Source organism: Rana temporaria, chromosome 6 (assembly GCF_905171775.1).
Source record: "Rana temporaria chromosome 6, aRanTem1.1, whole genome shotgun sequence".
Lineage (NCBI taxonomy): Eukaryota > Metazoa > Chordata > Amphibia > Anura > Ranidae > Rana > Rana temporaria.
This window is the reverse complement of record NC_053494.1, coordinates 6,237,636-6,261,276: the sequence shown is the minus strand read 5'-3', so window position 1 is coordinate 6,261,276 and position 23,641 is coordinate 6,237,636. Positions and strand designations below refer to the sequence as shown.

The 23,641-nt window shown below is 42.5% G+C and overlaps 1 protein-coding gene across 4 annotated transcripts in view; it reads left to right on the top strand.

The window, feature by feature from the left end:
• The first annotated feature begins 5,742 nt into the window (after positions 1-5,742).
• Positions 5,743-23,641, top strand: part of LOC120942964 (serine protease 33-like) — a 47,187-nt gene continuing 29,288 nt past the window's right edge. Inside the window, exons 1-5 of one of the 4 annotated variants that reach the window (XM_040355965.1) lie at positions 5,743-5,871; positions 11,545-11,737; positions 18,080-18,351; positions 21,723-21,880; positions 23,003-23,463. In XM_040355965.1, the coding sequence (XP_040211899.1) occupies positions 5,835-5,871; positions 11,545-11,737; positions 18,080-18,351; positions 21,723-21,880; positions 23,003-23,404 (1,062 nt within the window). In that variant the 5' untranslated portion in view covers positions 5,743-5,834 and the 3' untranslated portion in view covers positions 23,405-23,463. The other 3 variants (XM_040355968.1, XM_040355966.1, XM_040355967.1) reach the window with 3 other exon arrangements.

The window sequence follows — 23,641 nt, the reverse complement described above, 5'->3', positions numbered from 1 at the left end:
TTGCACAAGTCATACGTCTGGCGTAAAGTTATTCCCCATATATGAGGCGCAACTCATGCTAAGATATGGACCAGGGAACACAGCTGTCGTATTTTACGTTGTTTACGTAGTACGCGAATAGCGCTGGGCGTAGGTTACGTTCACGTCGTAGGCAGTGATCCGTCGTATCTTAGGGAGTAGTTCCGACGTGATTTTGAGCATGCGCACTGGGATACGTCCACAGGACGACGAATGCGCCGTTCGTTTTAAGTACTTGTATGGCACTCGGCCCATCATTTGCATGGGGTCACGCCTCATTAGCATGGGTCACGCCCACTTCCACCTACGACGGCTTACGCCGAGGGAACCCAGCTCAGTTTGGGAGGCAAGTGCTTTGTGAATTCGGTGCTTGCCTCTCTGCGATACGTCGGCGTAGCGTATATTAGATACGCTACGCCGGCATAAATATGCGCCGATGTATGTGAATCCGGGCCTAAGTTTTTTAGTTATTATTTGTAAATTTGAAAAATTGCAAATTATAACATTTGTAAATTCATCAATTTGTAAAATTTGTACATTTGTAAATTCGAAAATTCAAAAATAAGAAAGTCAGAAAATTTGAAAGAATATCGAACTAACTAATAATAATTAACTTTTAAATTATAGGTATTGGAATTTCCTTTTAAATTTGGCTGCTAGTGAACGTAACGAATATGAATTTATCCGAAGTTACGATTGATCTGAAATAACGGATGCCGTATCTAAACAAAACGCATGCAACAAATTAATAATAGATAATAATAATAAAACATTTTCATTGTTGTTGTTTATTATTGTTATTAATTTGTTACGTTCGTTTAGATACGGCATCCTTTATTTCGGATAATTTGTAGCTTCGGATACATTTGTATTCGTTACGTTCACTACCCGCCAAATTTGAAAGGAAATTCCAATACCTATAATTTAATAGTTAGTAATATTTAAGTTATTATTAGTTAGCTATTATTTCAGATTTTTGGATTTTCAAATTTACAAATTTATAATTTACAAACGTACTCGTTTATGAACTTTTCAATTTTCTATTTTTTAATTTTCGAATTTACAATTATTCAGAAAAATTCTTTAAATTGTTGTTTATTAATTTGGATATTTATGAATCAAAGTGGAGGTTCACCCTAAAACAATTATCTAACATTACATCCAGCATACTAACGACATGTACAGTATGCTGTTTTTTTTTTTTCCGCCGTACATACCGTTATATTGTTATTTTCCCCCCGGCTTTCGGGTTCTGATTCCCGTGGGACTGGGCGTTCCTATTGAGAGGTTAGATGATTGACGTCTGGTGAAAAACTTCCCATGGCGCATAAAGCGCAACACCAGTTTTACCTACGAGTCGGCTCTATACGGCGCCTGCACCCGCCGCGTAGAGCTGACTGCGCAGGCGCCATATAGAGCCGACTCACAGGTCGGCTATTTACGGAAAACTGGTGACGCGCTTTATGCGCCATGGGAAGTTTTTCACCAGACGTCAATCATCTAACCTCTCAATAGGAACGCCCAGTCCCGCGGGAATCAGAACCCGGAAGCCGGGGGGAAAATAACAATATAACGGTATGTACGGCGAAAAAATAAAAAATACCAGTATACTGTACATGTCGTTAGTATGCTGGATGTAAATGTTAGATAATTGTTTTAGGGTGAACCTCCACTTTAACGAATTTGTCGAAATTCATAAAAAAAAAAAAACAAAACACAGAACAAAGCGAACTAGCCAGCACTTCCATGTAACCTTTTATTAGAGCTGTGACATGCACATAGAACCTCCAACCAACCCGGGACACAAGGGTTGGTATTTCTGAAGAATTTATAGAAGCACACAAACCGGCCATGTCTAGTTGTATGTGTCCATAGCACAGAGTGTTGTTGAGACAATGTTTAGCTATTCATATCCCTTTGTCGTTGTGAATGTAGCCTTGGTGATTTTGTACACAATTACTCTACAAACTTCTAAAGGTCTTCTTTACATTTCCTCTCCGATGGGGTTGCAGTAAAAAATAGGTGACTGAGGCACAGTTTTACTGTCCTACCCATCTTTTCACCTTTTCACCGACAATCGTGTGCCGTTAATATGCAATACAAAATCCAGGCGCACGCCCTTCGGAAAAAAGTCTGACGCTTTATCTGCAGAAAATCTGATCGTGTTTACAAGGCTTAAGCCTTGTAAACACGATCAGATTTTCGGCAGACAAAGCGTCAGACTTTTTTTTTGCCGAAGGGCGTACGCCTGGATTTTATCTTGCATATTAACGGCACACGATTGTCGGCCAACAAACAGGAACTTAGTAACATACTAGAGGTACTACGTGAAATTTCAGCTCTTTAGCGCCACCCTTTGGGCAACTTCTGCTAATTTCGTGTTTGGTGAGCATTGATTCCTAGCATGCGTGTTTGTACTTTAGACTTTTGGGTGACAGACCGTTGTCCGCCGAAAATTCACCAGCCTGTCATCCAACACTTGTTGACGGAAAGTTGGACAATAATTGTCTGATTTTGTCTGATTTTAGGCCAACAGTCTGTCATCACATAATTCCCTGCCGACAATCTGATCATGCGTACGAGGCTTTACATGCCAGTTGGATGGGGTGGTACACATGGCTGTAAAATTATACCCCATATTATGTTTGACAGGCAGCTCTGCTTCCAAACATGACCCATTCAAGTGAGGTTGACAGAAAGACAGATTCAGGCTCCATACACACTAGTGTTTTAGGTTCCTAGAAGCTGTTATTAGCTCCTAGAACAGTGGTTCTCAACCTGGGGGTCGGGACCCCCATGGGGATCAAATGACAATTTACCAGGGGTCACCAAATCCTGGGCTGTTCCTGAAGCCTGTACCACTCTCCCAGCCTTCTGGCGGCTGCCCAGCTGGGCTGTTCCTGGAGCCCACGGTCGCCCACTCAGCCTCTTCACAGCCGCCCATTCAGTTCATGGCATGGGGGGTAGAGACTAGAGGTCAGAGGGACTGTAGACACCAGAGAGAGGGATTGGGGGGGGGAAAAAGAAATTAGGATAGAGAGAGATAAAAGGGAAAGAAAGGAGAACAAAGAAAGAGAGAGGTACATCCTAAACTGTACCATAAGGGGTTTTAATATTGTACTAGTGGAGGGGACTCAGGGAGCGCTAAATGTCCTGGGTTAAGGGGGCAAATTACTTGTCTTGCCTTGGGTGCTAACAACCCACACTGCTAAAATAATTTTACTGTTAGGGGTCCCCACAACTTAGGAAATTTTATTAAGGGGTCACGGCACCAGAAGGTTGAGAACCACTGTCCTAAAAGCACGTGTCCATGCACACTACTTTAGGCTATTAGACTTTTTTGAGCTTCAGTATCTAAGAGCGGTAAAAAAAAAAAGTTTTTGTAGAACTTCTTGGAGCAATTTTACAGCAGAGACGCTCCTAAATGCTCCTAAATAGTGTTTTTTTAGCTTTTTTCCCCCTATTTAAAGGAACTACAAAAACACTAATAACATGCTGATGCTCCTAAATGCTCTTAAAACGTTACTAACATAAGCTATTACCAGCGTTTTTTTTATCCAGCATTTTTTTATCTAGCTTAAAAAAAAAAATGCTAGTGTGCATGGAGCCAAGAGGTATGAATACTTTTTCAGGGCACTGTATACATAGGAAATACCAATTATCATGGCGAACACAGAGTAATCCAAACAGCTTGATACTTTTTGCGGATGTTGTTTTTACATGATGTTTTGATGTGTATAAATAAAATACATTGTTTTATTTATGGAAACTGGCTGATGGTTGGATACAATTTTTTTTACCAATGATACATTGTAGAAATTTCCCCCCCAAAAGTAATGACAGCCAAAAAGTTACACTGTGTTTATGAGTTCAATAGTAGATATAAGTAACTTCATGTTTTGCACTCTTGTGAAATATTTGTTTTCTATCTCCTAAGGCCCCATACACACGATAGAATCCATCCGCTGAAAAATCCCAGCGAATGGGTTTCAGCGGATAGATCCTATGGTGTGTACACTCCAGCGGATCTGTTTCCGCGGATATTTCTCCCCTGGGATGGATTCCAGCAGATCGAATATTCGCTGACATGCTAAACAAATCCATCTGCTGGAGTCCATCCCAACGGATGGATCCGCTGGTCTGTATAGACTCACCGGATCCATCTGTCCGAAGGAATCCCTCGCATGCGTCGTAATGATTCGACGCATGCGTGGAATTCCTTATATGACAGCGTCGCGCACGTCGCCGCGATTATATATATATAATCGCGGCGACGGCGCGACACGTCATCGCCAGAGGATTTCGGCGCGGATTTCAATGCGATGGTGAGTACACTCCATCGCAGAGAAATCCGCTGAAATCCTCGAGAGGATTTATCCGCGGAAACGGTCCGCTGGACCGTATTCGCGGATAAATCCTCTCGTGTGTATGGGGCCTTAGGCCTCGTACACATGGACGGACTGTCCGATGAAAATGGTCCGCCGGACCGTTTTAATCGGACATGTCCGATGCCATATTTTGGTCTGATGGTTGTACACACCATCAAACCAAAATCCCCGCGGACAGGATACGCGGTGACGTGGCCGCGCCGTCGCCGCGACGATTACGCGGCGACATGCGCGGCCCTGGAAGGTAAATACTTCCACGCATGCGAGGGATGGCGGCCGATCGGACATGTCCGGTGAGTCTGTACAGACGACCGGACATGTCCGATGGACAGGCTTCCAGCGGACAGGTTTCTTAGCATGCTAAGAAATTTTTGTCCGCTGGAAAACGGTCGGCTGGACAAATGTCCGCCGGAAAACGGTCCGATAGGCCATACACACGACCGAACTTGTCTGCTGAAACTGGTCCGCGGACAAATATCAGTGGACAGATCCGGTCGTGTGTACGGGGCCTTAGAGTGATGAATCTTTTTAACCAGTAGAAAAGGTGAGGAAGGTAGGGATTATAGCGGTGCCAAAAAACAAGTAAAACAGAAAAATATTTGTTGCTTTTAAAAGGACATACATTTTTATTATTGGACAGATAATTATAATAGTATTGATCAATGCAACAATCAGAATATACAGTTTAACCACTTGAGACCCGCGCTATAGACGAAAGACGTCCACAGTGCAGCTCTAAAGTGCCTTTAGGAGATATTCCCCCCGCAATGCGCCGCTGATTGCAGCGGCGCATGCGCAGGGGGGATCCTCGGCTCAAGGGCCGGCCCTGCCGACCCATGCCGGAAAGGAAATCTCCCGCACGCATGCGCGGGAGTGACATCATCGCCGCTCCAGCCAATCACAGCGCTGGAGCGGCGATACCCGGAAGACACGCCGAGACTCGGCTCGGCGTGGACCAGGTGAGTTACCTACCTCGTTCCGAGGTAAGTATTTCATAATGAGCTAATATGCGGTGCATATCAGCTCATTATGGCTTTTTCCTTGCAGGTGTAAAAAAATAATAATAATTATATGCGGGTTTACAACCGCTTTAACAAACATAAAAAGGGAACAAGGAAGCTACACAGCCATATAGAGAACGGCTGCTTGTGCTACTTCTTCTAAATTGTACTTTGACCTTTCCCTAACCCTACTCTACTTTGTCTTGCCTTGTCGATCCACTTATAACTGGCGCAGAACAATAAATTTCTAATAAAATAAAAATAAAAGAGTTATTTATGACGTATTCTTCTCTTGTAAAACGAATAAAGACTTTATCAAACACAAAAAAGAATGAGGAAGCTGAGAAGGTTTATATGAACAGAAAATGGTGTTCTTCATAGATCGGAGAGAGAGAGCTCTCTGTTGAATATCTTCCTCTCTGCCACAATGGGAATTCTCAAGGTTCTCATCCTTATCACCACAGGTAAGTAGATCTCCAAAGAGACCTAAGTGCTCGCAGAGGGCAGCCAAACAAAAAGCCGAACAAAGAAAACCTAGGCCACAATAGGATGCCCATGATCATATCTGAGAATTGTCTACCTAAACTTTCTATGAAGATTCCTCATTGTAACTAGGGGTGAGCAGAGTGATTTTTATCTATTTTGAATTTGGTGCAAACTTTTTTTATTTCATTTTCAGTTAAATTTTGTTGTAGCTCAATCCTGCCCTTTGAGCTACTTAGACAAAATCTGTAAAGCCTCGTACACACGCTCGGTTTTCTCGGCAAGAACCAGCAAGAAAACTGCTGGCAGAGTAAACCGAGCGTGTGTACGAGGCTTTCAGGTTTCTCGTCTGGAAATCTGGCCACAATCTCAACAAGAAAAATAGAGAGCCTGCTCTCTATTTTCTCGTCGAGATTATTATCGGCCTGTTTCCTGCCGAGAAACCCGAGAGTGTGTATACTTACCTGTCGCCATGGAAACCCACGCATGCTCGAAATGACTTTGACGCACGCGTGGTAGCTTCCACGGCATAGTTAGGGTGAAGCAAGATCGTCGTATGCGATTACGTCACCGCATTCTTGCCTTTCAAAAGAACCACGGTTCTTTTGAAAGGTCAGTGTGTACACTCGGGCGGCAAGAGGTTCTTGCCAAAAATCTCAACAGGAAAAACGACGTTTTTTTCCTGACGAGATTCTGGCCCGTGTGTACGAGGCCTTAGAAATAAGGCAACTTGCTCTATTATTTATTTAAAGCTTCCTTTTTTGTAGTTTAGTGTAGTAGTTTCGTTTTTTCTTGTTCTTTTTTTTTTTGTTTTTTTTTCATTTTTCATGTGTGTATTTTATTGTTATATATAGGGGTAGATTCACAATGAAATAGATTGGCGCAGCATATGTGAGATACGCTACGCCGCTGTAACTTACATTGGGCTGGCTTGAATCCTCAAAGAATTTGCGTAGGTAGGTAAGTGATTCATTTAAATGAAGCGCGTCCCCGCGCCGAATGAACTGCGCATGCGTCGTCCCGAAATTTTCCGACGTGCATTGCGCTAAATGACGTCGCTAGGACGTCATTTTGTTTTAACTTAGACGTGAGTTACGTCCATCCCTATTCACGGACGACTTACGCAAAAAATACAAAAAATTCAAATTTCGACGCGGGAACGACGGCCATACTTAACATGGCAAAACTAACTATACGCCGCAAAATACCAGCTTTATCTATACGCCGGAAAAAGCCGACTACAGACGACGTAAGAAAATGCGACGGCCGCGCGTACGTTCGTGGATCGACGGAAATAGCTAATTTGCGGAAAACGACGGGAACTCCACCCAGCGGACGCCAAAGTATTGCATCTACAATCCGAAGGTGTATGCCTTTCGGATCTAACCCAGATGCCGTCGTATCTTGTTTTGAGGATTCAAACTAAAGATACAACGCGGGTAATTTGAAAGTACGCCGGCGTATCAGTAGATACGCCGGCGTACTTTGTCTGTGGATCTACCCCATAGTATGTAGTTGTACTTTTCTGAAGACTCCAACGCATTTCACTAGGATAGAAACTTTGGGGAAACAAAACACAATCTTAAGCAGGCCATACACGGGTCGAATTTCGAACAAATTTTCTTTTCAAAATCAGAAAGTTCTTTTTTTGTGATCCAATGACGCCACCATTGATTTTCGAAATTCGGCCGACCAAACCTTCATGTTGCTACAGAAAAAAAAAATTGTGGCCGGGAATACTCTTTCCTCTCCGGGAATATTCTTTTCTCTTCTGGAATATTCTTTTCTCTCCTGGAATATTCTTTTCTCTCCTGGAATATTCTTTTCTTGCAAATGCGCATTTTCTTTTCTATTACATTTCTCGCACGATTCTACCATCATTGATCAGAAAATTGTTTGTTTTTCAAAAAATTTCCAACATGTCAGATTCCTCAAATTTGATTGCCGCACGAAAATTGCCGCGTACACACGATCGGTCCATCTGATGAGAACGGTCTGAAGGACCGTTGTCATAGGTTAACCGATGAAGCTGACTGATGGTCCGTCGTGCCTACACTCCATCGGTTAAAAAAACGATCGTGTCAGAACGCCGTGACGTAAAACACAATGACGTGCTGAAAAAAACGAAGTTCAATGCTTCCAAGCATGCGTCGACTTGATTCTGAGCATGCGTGGATTTTTAACCGATGGACGTGCCTACAAACGATCGTTTTTTTTTTCTATCGGTTAAATTTAAAACAAGATTGCTTTTTTTTAACCTATGGATAAATAACCGATGGGGCCCACACACGATCGGTTTGGTCCGATGAAAACGGTCCATCAGACCATTCTCATCGGATGGACCGATATTGTGTACGCGGCATAACGGTGCGAAATTCGTACGAAAATTCTTTCATACGATTTTGGAAAGAAAATTCTTTGGAAATTCGAACCGTGTATGGCCGGCTTTAATTTTTCTCATCTTTAATTATAATGCTTTCAAAGGCTACATGGGGACACGTAATAAGATAGAAAAATAAAAAAAAGCTTTATATTCTGGACTTTGTTTGATACATTTTTCAGGATTTCTTGGAACAAACCTTTTTTTATTAATTTATTTTTGTGAAGTAGAAACCTACAATACTAAAATATGTTAATCAAACAGGTGTAGGTTTGAAAAAGCAGAGAATAACAAAAAAAATAAAAACATAAAGAAATACAATTACTGAGGTACAAAAATGCATCACATCGTTTTTAAATAATGTATAGTTACATAATAGGTGAGGATAAAAAAAGACAAAAGTCCAACCTATGTGTGTGATTATATGTCAGTATTACATTGTATATCCCTGTATGTTGTGGTCATTCAGGTGCTTATCTAATAGTTTTTTTAAACCACCTCCTGTGGAAGGCAATTCCACATCCTTGCCACTCTTACAGTAAGGCCCCATTCACACCTAGGCGTTTTTACGCCTGAAGCGCACTGCTCACAAACGCCAGAGGGGAGAATTAACATTATTCCCTATGGTGACTGTTCACACCTGAACGCCTGAACGCCCAAACGCCTGTCGCGCGAAGCTCAAACAAGTCCCGGACCTTTTTTTGTCGCACGTATCGTGCGGTTTGGGCGTATTTGAGCGTTTTTTTCCCCATAGAAAGTAATGGGAATCTACCAACATAGCAACAAGTGATGAAAAGATGATCATTTTTCCTATTGGCTAAAATAAAAAACGCCGAAGTACAAAAACGTCGCACGACGCTGTATGCAAACGCGCAAATACGCGCGACAAAACGCCAGAAAAAAACGCCCAAAAAAACGACCGAACGACCGACGCTCAGGTGTGAATGCAGCCTAAAGAACCCTCTACGTAGTTTAAGGTTAAACCTCTTTTCTTCTAATTTTATTGAGTGACCACGTGTCTTGTTAATCACTTAAGCCCCGGACCATTTTGCTGGTCAAAGACTTGGGCCGATTTTTGCGATTCGGCACTGCATCGTTTTAACTGCCAATTGCGCGGTCGTGCGACGTGGCTCCCAAACAAAATTGACGTCCTTTTTTCCCCACAAATAGAGCTTTCTTTTGGTGGTATTTGATCACCAAAAAAAACACACTATTTTTTGTACTTTTTGCTATAATAAATATCACAATTTTTTTTCCTCAGTTTAGGGCGATACGTATTCTTCTACATTATTTTGGTAAAAAAGAAAATCGCAATAAGCGTTTATTGATTGGTTTGCACAAAAGTTATAGCGCCTACAAAATAGGAGATAGATTTATGACATTTAAAACATTTTTTTTTTTACTAATAATTGGCGGTGATCTGCGATTTTTGTCAGGACTGCGATATTGCGGCGGACACATCGGACACTTTTGACACAATTTTGGGACCATTCACATTTATACAGCGAACAGTGCTATAAATATGCACTGATTACTGTGTAAATGTGACTGACAGGGAAGGGGTTAACACTAGGGGGCGAGGAAGGGGTTAAATGTGTTACCTAGTGAGTGATTCTTACGGTGGGGGGAAGGGACTGACTGGGGGAGGTGGCAGATCAGTGTCCCTATGTACAAGGGACACAGCATCGGTCTCCTCTCCCTGACAGGACATGGAGCTCCACAACCCTGGCTCTGTGACTGCCGATCGCGTCCACCAGGCACGCGCATCGGCAGCTGCTTGACACAGCGGGCACAGCTTTTCCACGATGTGCGCCCTCTGCGGCGCGCAACACGTAAGAAAACAGCAGGATGTCCAGGGACGTCCGTCCGGGAGTTCTGGTTCGCTCTGCGGCCGTCTTTCGGCCATAGCGCGGATCTGAAGTGGTTAAACAAAAAAATATGTCCCTTTAAGAGCTATGGGCGGAAGTGACGTTTTAACGTTGCTTCCACCCTGCAATGGTATGGAGATGGGTGGGGGGGGGCATCTTCTACTCACTCAGCTCCATACCACATACAGAAAAGGACCCAATCGCCTCCGTCTCTACCGGCGGGAGGGATGGGGCCTCTCCCGACACCGATAAAAGTGATCTTGCGGCGAATCCGCCACAGAGACCACTTTTATTTGAAACCGGATCACTTCGCAGAGTAACTGTAGAGGACAGCACCAGAGATAAGGTGTGTATTGCAGCCTGAGTTCCTTTTTTTTTCAATCACTGCCCGGAGAAGAAAAATAAGTAAATTTTTTGCACTTGATGTTGAAAGTACATGGCTGGGATCCGAGTCATCAAAGTCTCCTTTGCCAGAATCACTCCTGAGGATTTTTATCCCCTGAAAGCTACCAAACAAATGAAAATGTATTATTTATGTTAATATTTTGGCCCGAATTCACAAAGCACTTGCGCCGACGTATCTCAAGATACGCCATGTAAGTGCAAATATGCGCCGGCGTATCTGTGCGCCGGACCCACAAACTAAGATACGCCTAAAAACAGGCTTCATCCCGCCAACGTAACTTGCCTACGCCGGCGTAGGGTGGGCGCACATTTACGCTGGACGCATGGTGGCGCTGCCATTGATTAGCCATTCAAATATGCAAATGAGGAAAATACGGCGATTCACAAACCTGCGCGCCCCCGACGCAGGCTACGAGAGGTGCGCGTAAGTTGTACGTCCGGCGTAAAGTTAAGCCCCATAAAGGAGGTGTAACTCAGCAGCAGACATGTAAAGGTCTGCACCAAGGAATACAAGCCAGCGTATTTTACGTTGTTTACGTTGGACGCGTGTCTGGATGGGCGTAGATTACGTTCATGGCGTAGGCAGTGATCCGGCGTATCTTAGGCAGTTGTTCTGACGTGGTTGTGAGCATGCGCACGGGGATGCGTCCACGTCACGACGCATGCGCAGTTCATTAAACGTACTTGTCTGGCTCTCAAACCGTCATTTGCATGGGGTCACGCCTCATTTGCATGGGGCAAGCCCACTTCCACCTACACCGGCCTGCGCCTTCGAAACCTACGCCACGCCGACGCAGCGTTGGGAGCACTGGCTTCCTGAATTCCATGTTTTCCTCTCTGTGCTGCGTCGGCGTAGCGTACATTGGTTTGCGCTACGGCGGCGTAATGTGCGCCCGCTCTCTGTGAATCCGGGCCTTTGTGTGTATATATATATATATATATATATTATTGTGGAAGCTAAACAAATTCAAACTCAATTCTTTGTTTTTTCCTCGTCTCAGCCGGCAATGCTTACAGTGCTGCAGATTATTCAGTGTGCGGTTCCCCCTCGGTGTCCAGCCGGATAGTTGGCGGTACAAATTCCTTGGATGGGGAGTGGCCATGGCAGGTTTATGTTACAGACGGAAAATATATATGTGGGGGCTCCCTGATCTCACCGGAGTGGGTTATGACGGCAGCACATTGCATCCACAAGTGAGTATAACATGTGACCTTTATAAACCAATTCTTCCACCAGGCACCAATGTTTCTAAAAATCAGTCCTGGGCATGTAGACCCATACAGTGTGGGGTTATTTACTAAAGGAAAATCCACTTTGCACTACAAGTGCACTCAGGCATGTACTGGCCATTGGGACTACAGGGAGTTTCCCGGTGGGCCGATGGCTCAGTGGGCCGGTTTTAGTGACAGCCTGTCAAAAGTAATGGCTGCACGGCTTGCCCTCCACTTCATGCAGTGATATGGGAAGGATGAGAAAAATACAGAGGAGAATACGTGAAATAATAAAAGAGGTGAGTGAGGACTCCTTATGTTATGCTACTTATATTTTTTTGCGTACAGTTTATATACTGTTTTTTTGCTTGTTTGCAAAATTAAAGTGGGCCGGTCTGGATGAAGTCCACGGCCAAATTTTTGTCTCAGTCCAGCCCTGAGTGCACTGCAAAGTGCAGTCGTTGTAGATCTGAGGGGGACATGCAAGGGAAATAAAAAACGTAATTTTAGCTTGCACATGATTGGATGATAAAATCAGCAGAGCTTCCCCTCATTTCAGATCTGCCCCTCAGATTTACAGCGACGGCACTTCCAATTGCACTTCCGAATTACAAAATTAACGAATTTAAACAAATTCGAAAAAACGCGAACTAAATTCGAATTCAAAACTAATTCGAATCGAATTCGAAAAATGTCAAATCGGATTTGAAAACAAATTCTATTCGAATCGAATATGAAAACAATTCGAATCGAAAACAAATTCGAATGAAAATTGAAAGCAAATTTGAATCAAAATCTAAAAAATATAAATCGATTTCTAAAAAAAGAATACAATAAAATAGAATATATAATAATAAAACTATAGAATGAAAATCAAAGAATAGTAAAGAACAGAATAGAATTTAATAGAATGTAATCAAATACAATAATACAAATACATACAATCAAATTCGGTTGAAATAATTTATTAAAACCTGTCTTTACTTAAGAGCGGAGATTACCCAATGGTATACCATTCTACTAATTCAGAAGCTAAGACTAAGGGGGTTGCTATCATGATTTCAAATAGAGTGGCGTGGGAATATAGGGAAGTGTTGATAGATGTGGGAGGAAGATATTTGTTTATCAAAGGGAAAATAGGAGGGGTCATGACAACATTTGCAACTTATTATGCGCCGAATGTACAACAAGATATCTTTTTCAAAAAAATGTTGGGTAAACTTATGGATTTTTCCGAGGGGCATTTAATTTTAGGGGGAGATGCGAATGTCCCATTGATACCTAGCGAAGATACCTCAGGAGGATCATCATCAATACCACCTAAAGTAAGAAAGGGGGTTTCAAAAGCAATGGTGGAGGCAAAGGTAATAGACATATGGAGGTTACAACACCCGAAGGAAAAAGATTTTTCTTACTATTCTAACCCACATAGATTATACTCACGAATTGACATATTTTTAATACCGCACAATCAATTACATCTGGTTAAAGAGACCTCGATTGGTATAATTACCTGGTCTGACCATGCACCAATATTCTTAAAATATAAATTAACAGAGAGGTCTCGTTCTACACCAACAATTTGGAAATTAAACGAGAGTCTCCTTCAAGAACCCGAGGTGATAGAGGACATTCAGAAAGAGCTGTCTTTTTTTTTTTCAAATAAATGACAATTTAGAATGCACCAAAGGGACAATTTGGGAAACACATAAAGCTGTTATACGAGGGATTCTGATTAAACATGGCTCAAGAATTAAAAAGATAAGGGAGGCTAAACTAACAGAATTACTAACAAAGATTCACATCTTAGAGGCAAGACATAAACATGCTCAGACAATTGAAGATGAACAAGAACTATTTAAAGTAAGATCTCAGGTAACTAAGTTACTACAATACAGAGCAAAAATGGCATTGCAGATTGGACGTAAGTGTTCCTACGAATCAGGAAATAAATGTGGCAGGCAACTGGCCAGAGCACTAAGGGAAATACAAACCAAAACATACATACCTTCAATTAAGAGTAATGATGGATCGGTGGTACAGTTACCGGACCAAATAGCAGAAACTTTTGGGAATTTCTACTCCTCACTCTATAACTTGGAACTGGGGACACCAGACCGAGTAGAAATAGAGGAATATCTGGCATTAAGTGGAATGCCGGGTTTACCAAACATTATAAGCGAGGAGTTGGAATCACCAATAACACCAGAAGAAATAAGAAACGCAATACGTTTACTGGAAAATGGGAAAGCACCAGGCCCAGACGGGTTTACAGCATATTATTATAAGTCATTTGGTCCAGAACTGATACCTTTTTTAGTCAAATTGTTTAATGAGATAGGAGATAAAACCTTTTTTCATTCTGAAACAGTTAAGGCTACAATAACAGTAATCCCTAAAGAGGGTAAAGACCCAAAGGCCTGTGGTAGTTATAGGCCAATTTCGTTACTGAACGTAGATCTTAAAATTTTTAGTAATATACTGGCGCTTAGGTTACAAACACACCTCCCCTCCTTAATTCACCAAGACCAAGCAGGCTTTATACCGACAAGAGAAGCAAGAGACGATACTATCAAGGCCATAAATCTGTTACATATAGCAAATACAGTGGGAACTCCATGTGTTTTTCTTGGAACCGATGCCGAAAAGGCCTTTGATCGGGTGGGGTGGGAATTCCTATTCTCTGTCTTGCGACACATAAATTTAGGGGAGAGAATGACAAGGTGGATCGCTAGCATGTATAGGAACCCGACTGCCCAAGTTAAGGCAAATGGAGTAATATCATCTGCTTTTAAGATCAACAATGGGACAAGACAGGGCTGCCCACTTTCACCCTTGATATTTGCACTAACTTTAGAACCCTTTTTATGTAAAATACGACTTAATAAAGACATTAAAGGTATTCAGATAGGAGATAGACAGCATAAAATAACTGCATATGCTGATGATATGCTGTTCTCAATCACAAACCCAGTGGTAGCACTACCTAATTTGATTAAAGAAATGGGTACATATGGAAGACTTTCAAATTTCAAAATTAATTGCAGTAAATCAGAGGCCCTGATGGTATCAACCCCAAGGGAAATGTCAAAAGCAATGAATTCGAGCTATAAATTTAAATGGACAGACCAAAGTTTGAAATATTTAGGGACAAACATAGCCACTAGCTCAGCAAAAATGTTTGAATTGAATTTTTTACCTCTACTAAACAAAATTTGTGGATTATTAGACACATGGAACAAGGGTATGTTCTCTTGGTTTGGTAGAAGTAATATAATTAAAATGAACGTATTACCAAAGATCCTATATCTCCTCCAGACAATTCCAATTTCCCTACCGAGAACGTTTTTTAGGAACTTACAAACACTCTTTACTAAGTTTATTTGGGCAGGTAAACAATCAAGAATAAAAAGGTCTCTTCTATCCTTGCCTAAACAACGTGGAGGATTGGCCATCCCAGACATTTTTAAATACTACCAGGCAGTCCACTTAGGGAGGGTGATAGACTGGTGTCGGCATAAGGAAACAAAGATATGGCCAAACATAGAACAAGCACAGTGTAGAGAATTACTATCTAGGACCCCGTGGTGCTATAGAGAAATATCAGCGGACATAAAAAAACATCCAACAATTGGTACCACGTTGCGGATTTGTCATGACCTCTTCTTAAGAGAACAAATATCGAAGTATGACTCACCTTTAATGCCTATATTGGGAAACCCACGTTTTATACCAGGTATGCAAAAAGGCCCTTTTAGCGCATTAATCGAGAAAGGTATATACCAGATTTCTCATTTTAGAAAGAGGGGCAATTGGGCTACATTGCGTGATTTGGTGGATAAAAGTGGACCTTATAAACTAGAATTTTGGCAAGCAGCGCAACTGATACACTTTCTAAAAAGTAAAGTGATTCCATTTTACGTGGAACGTAAACTAACAGTATTTGAGGAGCTGTGTATGAGAAAAGATTTAAGTACGCACACAATATCAAAGATGTATACGTTATTAAATAATCAAGCTGCGAATTTCCAGTTGCCCTTTATTCAAAAATGGGAAAAAGATTTGGGAAGAGTCTTTGCAGAAACTCAAAAAACTAGAATGATACAGGCTATATTTACAACAGCAACCTGTACTAAAATGCAAGAAAATAATTATAAAGTAATTTCACAATGGTAAAGGACTCCAGAGAAGCTGCACAGATACTTCCCAAGTATTAAAAATGTATGTTGGAGATGTCGGGTAGAAGAAGGCTCGATGGTGCATATCTTCTGGAACTGCTCAAAAATTCACAAGTATTGGGGTGAAATCCAGGAAGTAGTTCAAAAATTTACCGAGACAGATATACCATACGACCCGGCTTTCTTCCTCCTACACCTGTCAAATATACCGGGGGGAATAAAAGGGAATCCATTAATACACCATTTGCTGAACGCTGCTAAAGCGTGCATCCCACTTAAATGGAAACAATCACAACCCCCTACTTTGAATATGTGGTTTAGGAAGGTCGAAGAGGTAAACAGAATGGAGGAATTAATATGGACAAGCAGGAAGAATAGAGAAAGATATATTAAAATATGGTCACCATGGAATGATTTGGTTCAGTCAGAGGAGGGTAGGGAGATGGCGGGGGGGGGGGGGGGGGGGGGGGGGGAGAGGGAGGGGGAGCGGAGGGGTAGTTTGTTTTCTTTTTGTGGTTTTTTTTTTTTTTTTTTGTGGGGGGGGGGGGGGAAGACGGGAGGTATGAAGTCAGATAGGTAGGAATCAGAGGTAAAGAGAGGGGAGACGGAGTGGTGAGAACCGGGGATGTAGAGGTCGGGTCTGGGGAAGCGTCGCCCCATGACGGGATATTGGGAGAGCATATGATGGTGGAGAGATGCTCCTTATATGTCCTTATGCATCCCTGGTTCTTCTTTTTTTTTTTCCTTTCTTTCCCCGTTTTTTTTTTGTTCCTCAGAGAATAGGAATTTATAATGTGTGATGCATAGAATCCTCTGACCCTAATCCTTGTTTGCCTTTTTGAAAGGTACGTAAAGAATAAGATGGTGGGAAAATATATTAAATTATGTACCGACCTTTTTGATTTTGAATTATATTAATATTAATGACAATATATATGCTCTGTAAAGATGATGAGAAAATTGTTTGAAAAAATGAAAATAAAGAAATTGTAAAAAAAAAGAAATAATTTCCAATCCAGTTGAAATAATTTCAAATTCGGTTGAAATAATTTCAAATCCGGTTGAAATAATTTCCAATCCGGTTGAAATAATTTCAAATTCGGTTGAAATATCATCGAATTTGGTTGAAATATTAACGATAGTGGATGAAATATTATTGAATTCTGTTGAAATATTTTCGAATCCGATCAAAATATGATCGAATTCGAATCCGGTAGAAATATTATCGAATCCGGTAGAAATGTTTTCCAATTCGACTGTTTTTTTTTCGAATTCAGTCAAAAACGATCGAATTCCGAAAACAAATTTAACAAATTTAACGAATCTAACTTAACGAAAATAATTAAAAAACGAATTAAAACTAAACGAAACTAAACACATTTTTTCCTTTTGCACATGTCTACAATTGAGTTCCATAACTATGGGCTCCATAACATTGAGTTCCATAACTATGGGCTCCATAACATTGAGTTCCATAACTATGGGCTCCATAACATTGAGTTCCATAACTATGGTCTCCATAACATTGAGTTCCATAACTATGGGCTCCATAACATTGAGTTCCATAACTATGGGCTCCATAACTATGGGCTCCATAACATTTGGTTCCATAACTATGGGCTCCATAACATTAAGTTCCATAACTATGGGCTCCATAACATTGAGTTTCATAACTATGGGCTCCATAACATTGAGTTCCATAACTATGGGCTCCATAACATTGAGTTCCATAACTATGGGCTCCATAACATTGAGTTCCATAACATTGAGTTCCATAACTATGGGCTCCATAACATTGGGCTCCATAACTATGGGCTCCATAACATTGAGTTCCATAACTATGGGCTCTATAACATTGAGTTCCATAACTATGGGCTCCATAACATTGAGTTCCATAACTATGGGCTCTATAACATTGAGTTCCATAACTATGGGCTCCATAACTATGGGCTCCATAACATTGGGCTCCATAACATTGGGCTCCATAACTATGGGCTCCATAACTATGGGCTCCATAACTATGGGCCATCCATTGAAAGCAGATTATGAACAAGTTGTATTTCATTCAATAGAACTTGAAGTTCACTAATAGTAATGGTATTGCACTACCTTCTGCAGCATGATTTGTACTATTTTCTTTCTGCAGACCTATCAAGCCATCGAATTATAAAGTATATTTGGGCATGTACAAGCTGGATGTGATCAGCTCTCATACAGTTGTTGCCAATGTAAGGAATATCATCATCAATAGTAAGTATGCAGGTGTTGGAAAACCTGGAGACATTGCCCTGATACAGCTGGCCACACCTGTCAACTATACTCAGTACATCATGCCGATCTGTCTGCCATCTTCCACCACCACCTTCCCCTGTGGTACAGAGTGCTGGGTGACCGGCTGGGGTACAAGATATTTTGGAGGTGAGTCCATGAAATGATAAGGAAATGTGATTTCACTCATCTTCTATACACAGAAGCCAGACCTGTCACTTGCACCCAATACATTTAGGTAGATTCACATAGAATGGCCTATTATTAGGACGGCCTAGCCAAGTCTTTTTAGGCTACACCGCCGAAAATTATTTAGGTTAAAAGTGATTCTCAAACCACTTACTTTCAAATTTTAGGCGGTGTAGCCTAAAACGAGCGGGCGTAAGCGCGCCTAATTCAAATGACTGGGAGGGGGCGTGTATTATTGAAATGAGGCTTGACATACTGCGCATGTGCCGGGCTACTACATTTCCCAGGGCGCATTGCGGCTAAGTACGCCGTACGGCCCTATTGATTTCAATGCGGACGTAAACGACGTAACTCCCGATTCGCGGACGACTTACGCAAACGACGCTAAAAATTCGAACCTCGCGGCGGGAACGGCGGCCATACTTAACAATAGTTAGTCCACTAGAGCATAGCTCTAAATTTAGGCGGCCTATCCCTTACGGAAATGACGTAACTCAACGGTGTAGGCCCGTCGTACGCTCGTAAATCGTCGGGAATCGGCGTATCCCCTCATTTACATAATCTAGGCCGGCCGCAATGGCAGCGCCATCTAGCGGGCAAAAGAAACATTGCAGCCTAAGATAGAATGGCGCAAGCCAGCCTATCTTAGGTATGTTTAAGTGTATCTCTGTTTGAGAATACACTTAAACATAGGCCGGCTTAGATTCAGAGTTAGGTCGGCTTATCTGTAGATAAGCCGGCCTAACTCTTTGTGAATCTACCTAATTATGTTAATTAATGGTGGGAAATTCTGCCTGGGTTAGATATACAGAGGATTCATCAAGTACTGTGAGAAATCCATGAAACCTTAGTAGTGGATCCTTTGGAAGCCTTTGGAAGAGGGAAAATCTTTAAATTCAAAATTCTGGCCACATTCAAGGCTAATAGGCAAGCTTGTGTCAAAAAAGGAATGGGGTACTGGACACCAGGGCCAGGACCAGGGGTGGGCAGGAGGGGAGGCTTCCCTGGGTAGTGTGGTATCATGTGAGGTGGGGGTGTCATAAGGAGATTTGTGTTGGAAGGTGGGTGTAACGAAATGACCCGGGACACCCAGAGACTTTGTAAGTATGAGGGGTACTCCTGTACCGGCGTCACCAAGGAGTCTTATGTCTAGGGTCACCTTATGTCCGATAGGGCCATAGGGTGACTGAGAAATTATATCCTAAATTACAGGACAGGGGACATCACTGATAGTTCATATTGCAGGATCTTGAGATATTGCAAGTTGTTGGTTAATTGTGACCCAACCAGTCAATAGTGACTCATTTCTATGATTAGCCCTGGCTAGTGACATGCTAATTGAGTCAGGCTCCTGGAAGACCTTTCATTGTGTGATAACACTGCTTTAAGCCTATTGATGCTCAGAGGTGTGAATACCTTTCTGTCAAGCTGTATGCGAAGACAGAACGTCTGTCTAGGGATGTGGATTAAGAAGAGATCATTGTGTGATGGTGTTTTGTTTGAGTTCTGTTAATGAAGGAATGTGCAGTGATTAGATCATGATAATTATAGGCCGGCGCCGACATGTCTAGAATGTTTAGCAATTAGCCATCTGAAAGTGTATTGAAGCCCCCCCAGGGTGTGGGTGGAGAGTTTGATTGTTCATGTGCCTTGAAAACTGTATAAAAGCTGAGAGTGAACCATTAAAGTTGTCTTCGTTTTGGAACAAGTACAGAGCTGCGTGTCTCATCTTGATTCTGGGGAAATGGGATGGATCGGGTCCTGTTGGTTGGAGTGTCGATAAGCTGTCTTGGATGTGATGGAAGGTCGTAAACGGTGGTGACCGTTACAGTGGGTATTTGGGGGGTGGCAGGGATAAAGTATCGTTCTAGGAGGGAAAACATTTTTTTTTGTGGGGGGGGGGGGGCGGATTGCCAAGAGTGGTGATTTAAGGAGATTTGTGTTGGGAGGAGAATTGGGGGAAGACAATTTTTGCTAGGAAGGAGGATTTGCAGGGAATTGGTACTGGGAGGGGGAATTGAAGTGGGAGGCGGGAGAAGGGCGTGTTGGAGAGACCTGAAGTAGATAGAGAGAGCTGACAGAATGTTTGCAGGGGGAGATAGTTGCTGCTTTACTACTGTAGCCAGGAGCTGGCCAATATTGCCTGCATTATCATCAATAGACACTCTACAGAATTGCTACAGTGAGGCTGTTCGCTCTTAGTGCACAGCCCGGACTCTGTATCATCACATCAGGAAAGTAGAATGGCTGAGAGTGGAGCAAAGCATCTTGGGACATGTAGTCCAGGGAGTCATTTTACATTAAGTCAGATTGTTCTGGATTACAAATCCCAGTTGGCTGGAGAGTTGAACTGGATGTTGAGAGAGGTGATATAAAGCCTATGTGGCAGTGGGATCACTCTCTTGGGAGCATGGCCTGGATCTGCAAGAAAGGACTCAGTGCTAGATTGTGTGGCGGCCGAATTGCGGCCTGCACCACAGGGAGAGAAATTCATCATGCTGGTGTATGCTGGTGTATTTACTGACAATGACTGCTGATCGCTCAGTGGTAGCCTGGAGGCTGATCCACGCCAGATCTAGCTGAGCGATAGCGCTTTAGTTAAGTGGGGTTCGAGTGCTGTCCCTTGAACCAGGCTCTGCAGTGTTGTACGCCACCGCGTTCTTGACGGTCGAAAGTTCAGAGAACTTTTTTATGACCGTGTGTATGCAAGCCAAGCTTGAGCGGAATTCCGATCGTGTGTACGGGGGATTACAGAGGAGGTCTTTTACTAGAATTATTGCTCTCATGATCGCGGTGATACCTCACATGTGTGATCTTAGCACCGTTTCCACTTGCAGGCGTGACTTACATATGCGTTTTCTAAAAGACCCCAAACCACTCACTGCACTTAAAAGTATTCAAAACGCCCAAATCTACGTTTTCGAATACTGTGGATTTGTTTAAATGTTGTCACAATGCTTTTGGGTTATTACGTCAGAGACCCGATGGAAGCCGATTGTTCAGGAATCCGGAGGTGCCGGCTGGTCGCTCGGGTCTCCCGGTGAACTGGGAGACCCGAGTGGAGCGTCAAAAGGTGGCAGGAGGGGGGGCATCCCATCTCACTCCTTCTGATAAGATAATGGCTGAGCGGCTGCTGAGCCGCATTGGTTGTTATCACCAGAAAGCTGGCCAACGCTAAAAAATACTCAAGTTACTTTGTGGTTAAAAAAGATGCACATTTGTGAGTGAATTCCTGCATTGCACCAATGTGAACGGAGCATAATGGTGATCTATCAATGTATTGCCTTCTTAAGAATAATCTTGTAATTATTGTGTCTTTGTTTCATCACCAGGGAGCATAGTTCTACATGGGGCCCTCCGGGAGGTCATGGTTCCCCTAATAGACCGCAATACATGTCAAGCAATGTATCTCAATGGAAAACGTGCCGAAACCATCCAGTATGATCAGATCTGTGCCGGCTACAAGGAAGGGGGAAAGGACTCCTGCCAGGTGAGTGACACCAAGAACATTCCAGCATGGCTCACATTCAGGTCTGGATCTCTTCACGGAAAGCAGAATCAATGCATGACATCAGTTAATGAAAAATTCAGAGTATGTTGGAAAGTGTTAGATTCTGTTTCAGGTTCTTAATTACTGTCTTTGGGCTAAAATTAATAATTATTGAAAGCTAAACTTTAGGCTTGCTTCATCTTTCCCTGCCAATGTCTTCTTCACATGTACAACTGCACCCTATGTACAATTTCCAAATTACTTTTCCCCTTAACCCAAAGACATCTTTCTAGCCATGGTGTAGCCACTCATTGTTCCAAAAATGCTGGCCAGGGATTAACCATAGAAGAACCACTGCACAGACCTCTCTAATATACTAACTAATGAGTAGAGATGGGCAAACTGTTCGAGCTGAACGGCGCCCGTTCTAGGGCACCTGATTGGCTGAAGCATTGGATAAGTCATCAGCTGTCAGCGGGCTTCTTGACAGCTGAATATAAAAGAAAAATTGTTGCAATCTATACCAGATCCTTTGGGTCTGGTATGGATTTTAAGGGTAACCCCACACCAAAATAAAAACAGCGTGGGGTCCCCCCCAAAATTTATACCAGACCCTTAGGTCCAGTATGGATTTTAAGGGGAACCTCTAATATAAAATAAAAAAATAAGAAACAATTGGAATGGGGTCTGCCTCAAAATCCACACCAGACCCTTATCCAAGCATGCAACCTGGCAGACCAGGAAAGGCGGGGGGGGGGGGGAAGCAAGTGCCCTCCTGAACCATTCCAGGCCACATGCCCTCAACATGGGTGGGGGGTTCTGGGGGCCCTTTATTTGGGTACAGTGTTGTATGACCGTGCAATTGTCATTCAAAGAGTGAGAGCGCTGAAAGCTGGAAATTAGTTTGGGCAGGAGGGGGGTTTAAGTGCCCAGTAAGCAAGTGGTTAAGCAAAATGGAAATTGACCTGGTTGCTACTTCCTAAAGTTCTTCTACAGTACCAATTCCATACAGATTTACCGTGTGCTCAACCAGTTTGTGTAAATGCCAAGATTGAAACATTATGTTAAATTATCCTGAAAAGATATTCGTTGGTTCAACTGGTGATTATCTATGTCTTACAGGGTGACTCCGGAGGACCTCTGGTGTGTAAGGTCCGGGGCGTATGGTACCAGGTTGGAGTTGTGAGCTGGGGAAATGGCTGCGCCTACCCCAACTTCCCCGGGGTGTACACACTGGTGATGGCCTACCAAGACTGGATCAGCACCTACCTGAACGCTACATTCAACGTCGTGTCAAATATCCCGACACCAACGAGGACATGTGGAGGAAAGTTCTCCAACACAGGAAACATCGGCTCTGTAGGAAGCAATGCCTATCCTTACACCAATGTTTCTTTAGCAACAACAACATCGAAAGAAGGAGCAATCATCAAAAATGATCAACACAATGGAGTGACCCCCAGCCTTTCCCATCAGTACTGGGTGATCCTGATCCCAACTACTCTTCTGCTGACACTAATATAATGAAAAATGTCCATCTCAGCTGACCTATACCATGTTTTACTAAAAAAAAAAAAAAAAAATAGTGGCCCTTAGCTTTGAAAAGAATACCCGATCACATGGAATGAAAGATAAAAATAAAAACCAAAAAAAAAAAAAAATTAGTTTTTAGCTTGCATATTATTGGATGATTAACCACTTGCTTACTGGGCAAATATACCCCCTTCCTGCCCAGGCGAAATTTCAGCTTTCAGCACTGTC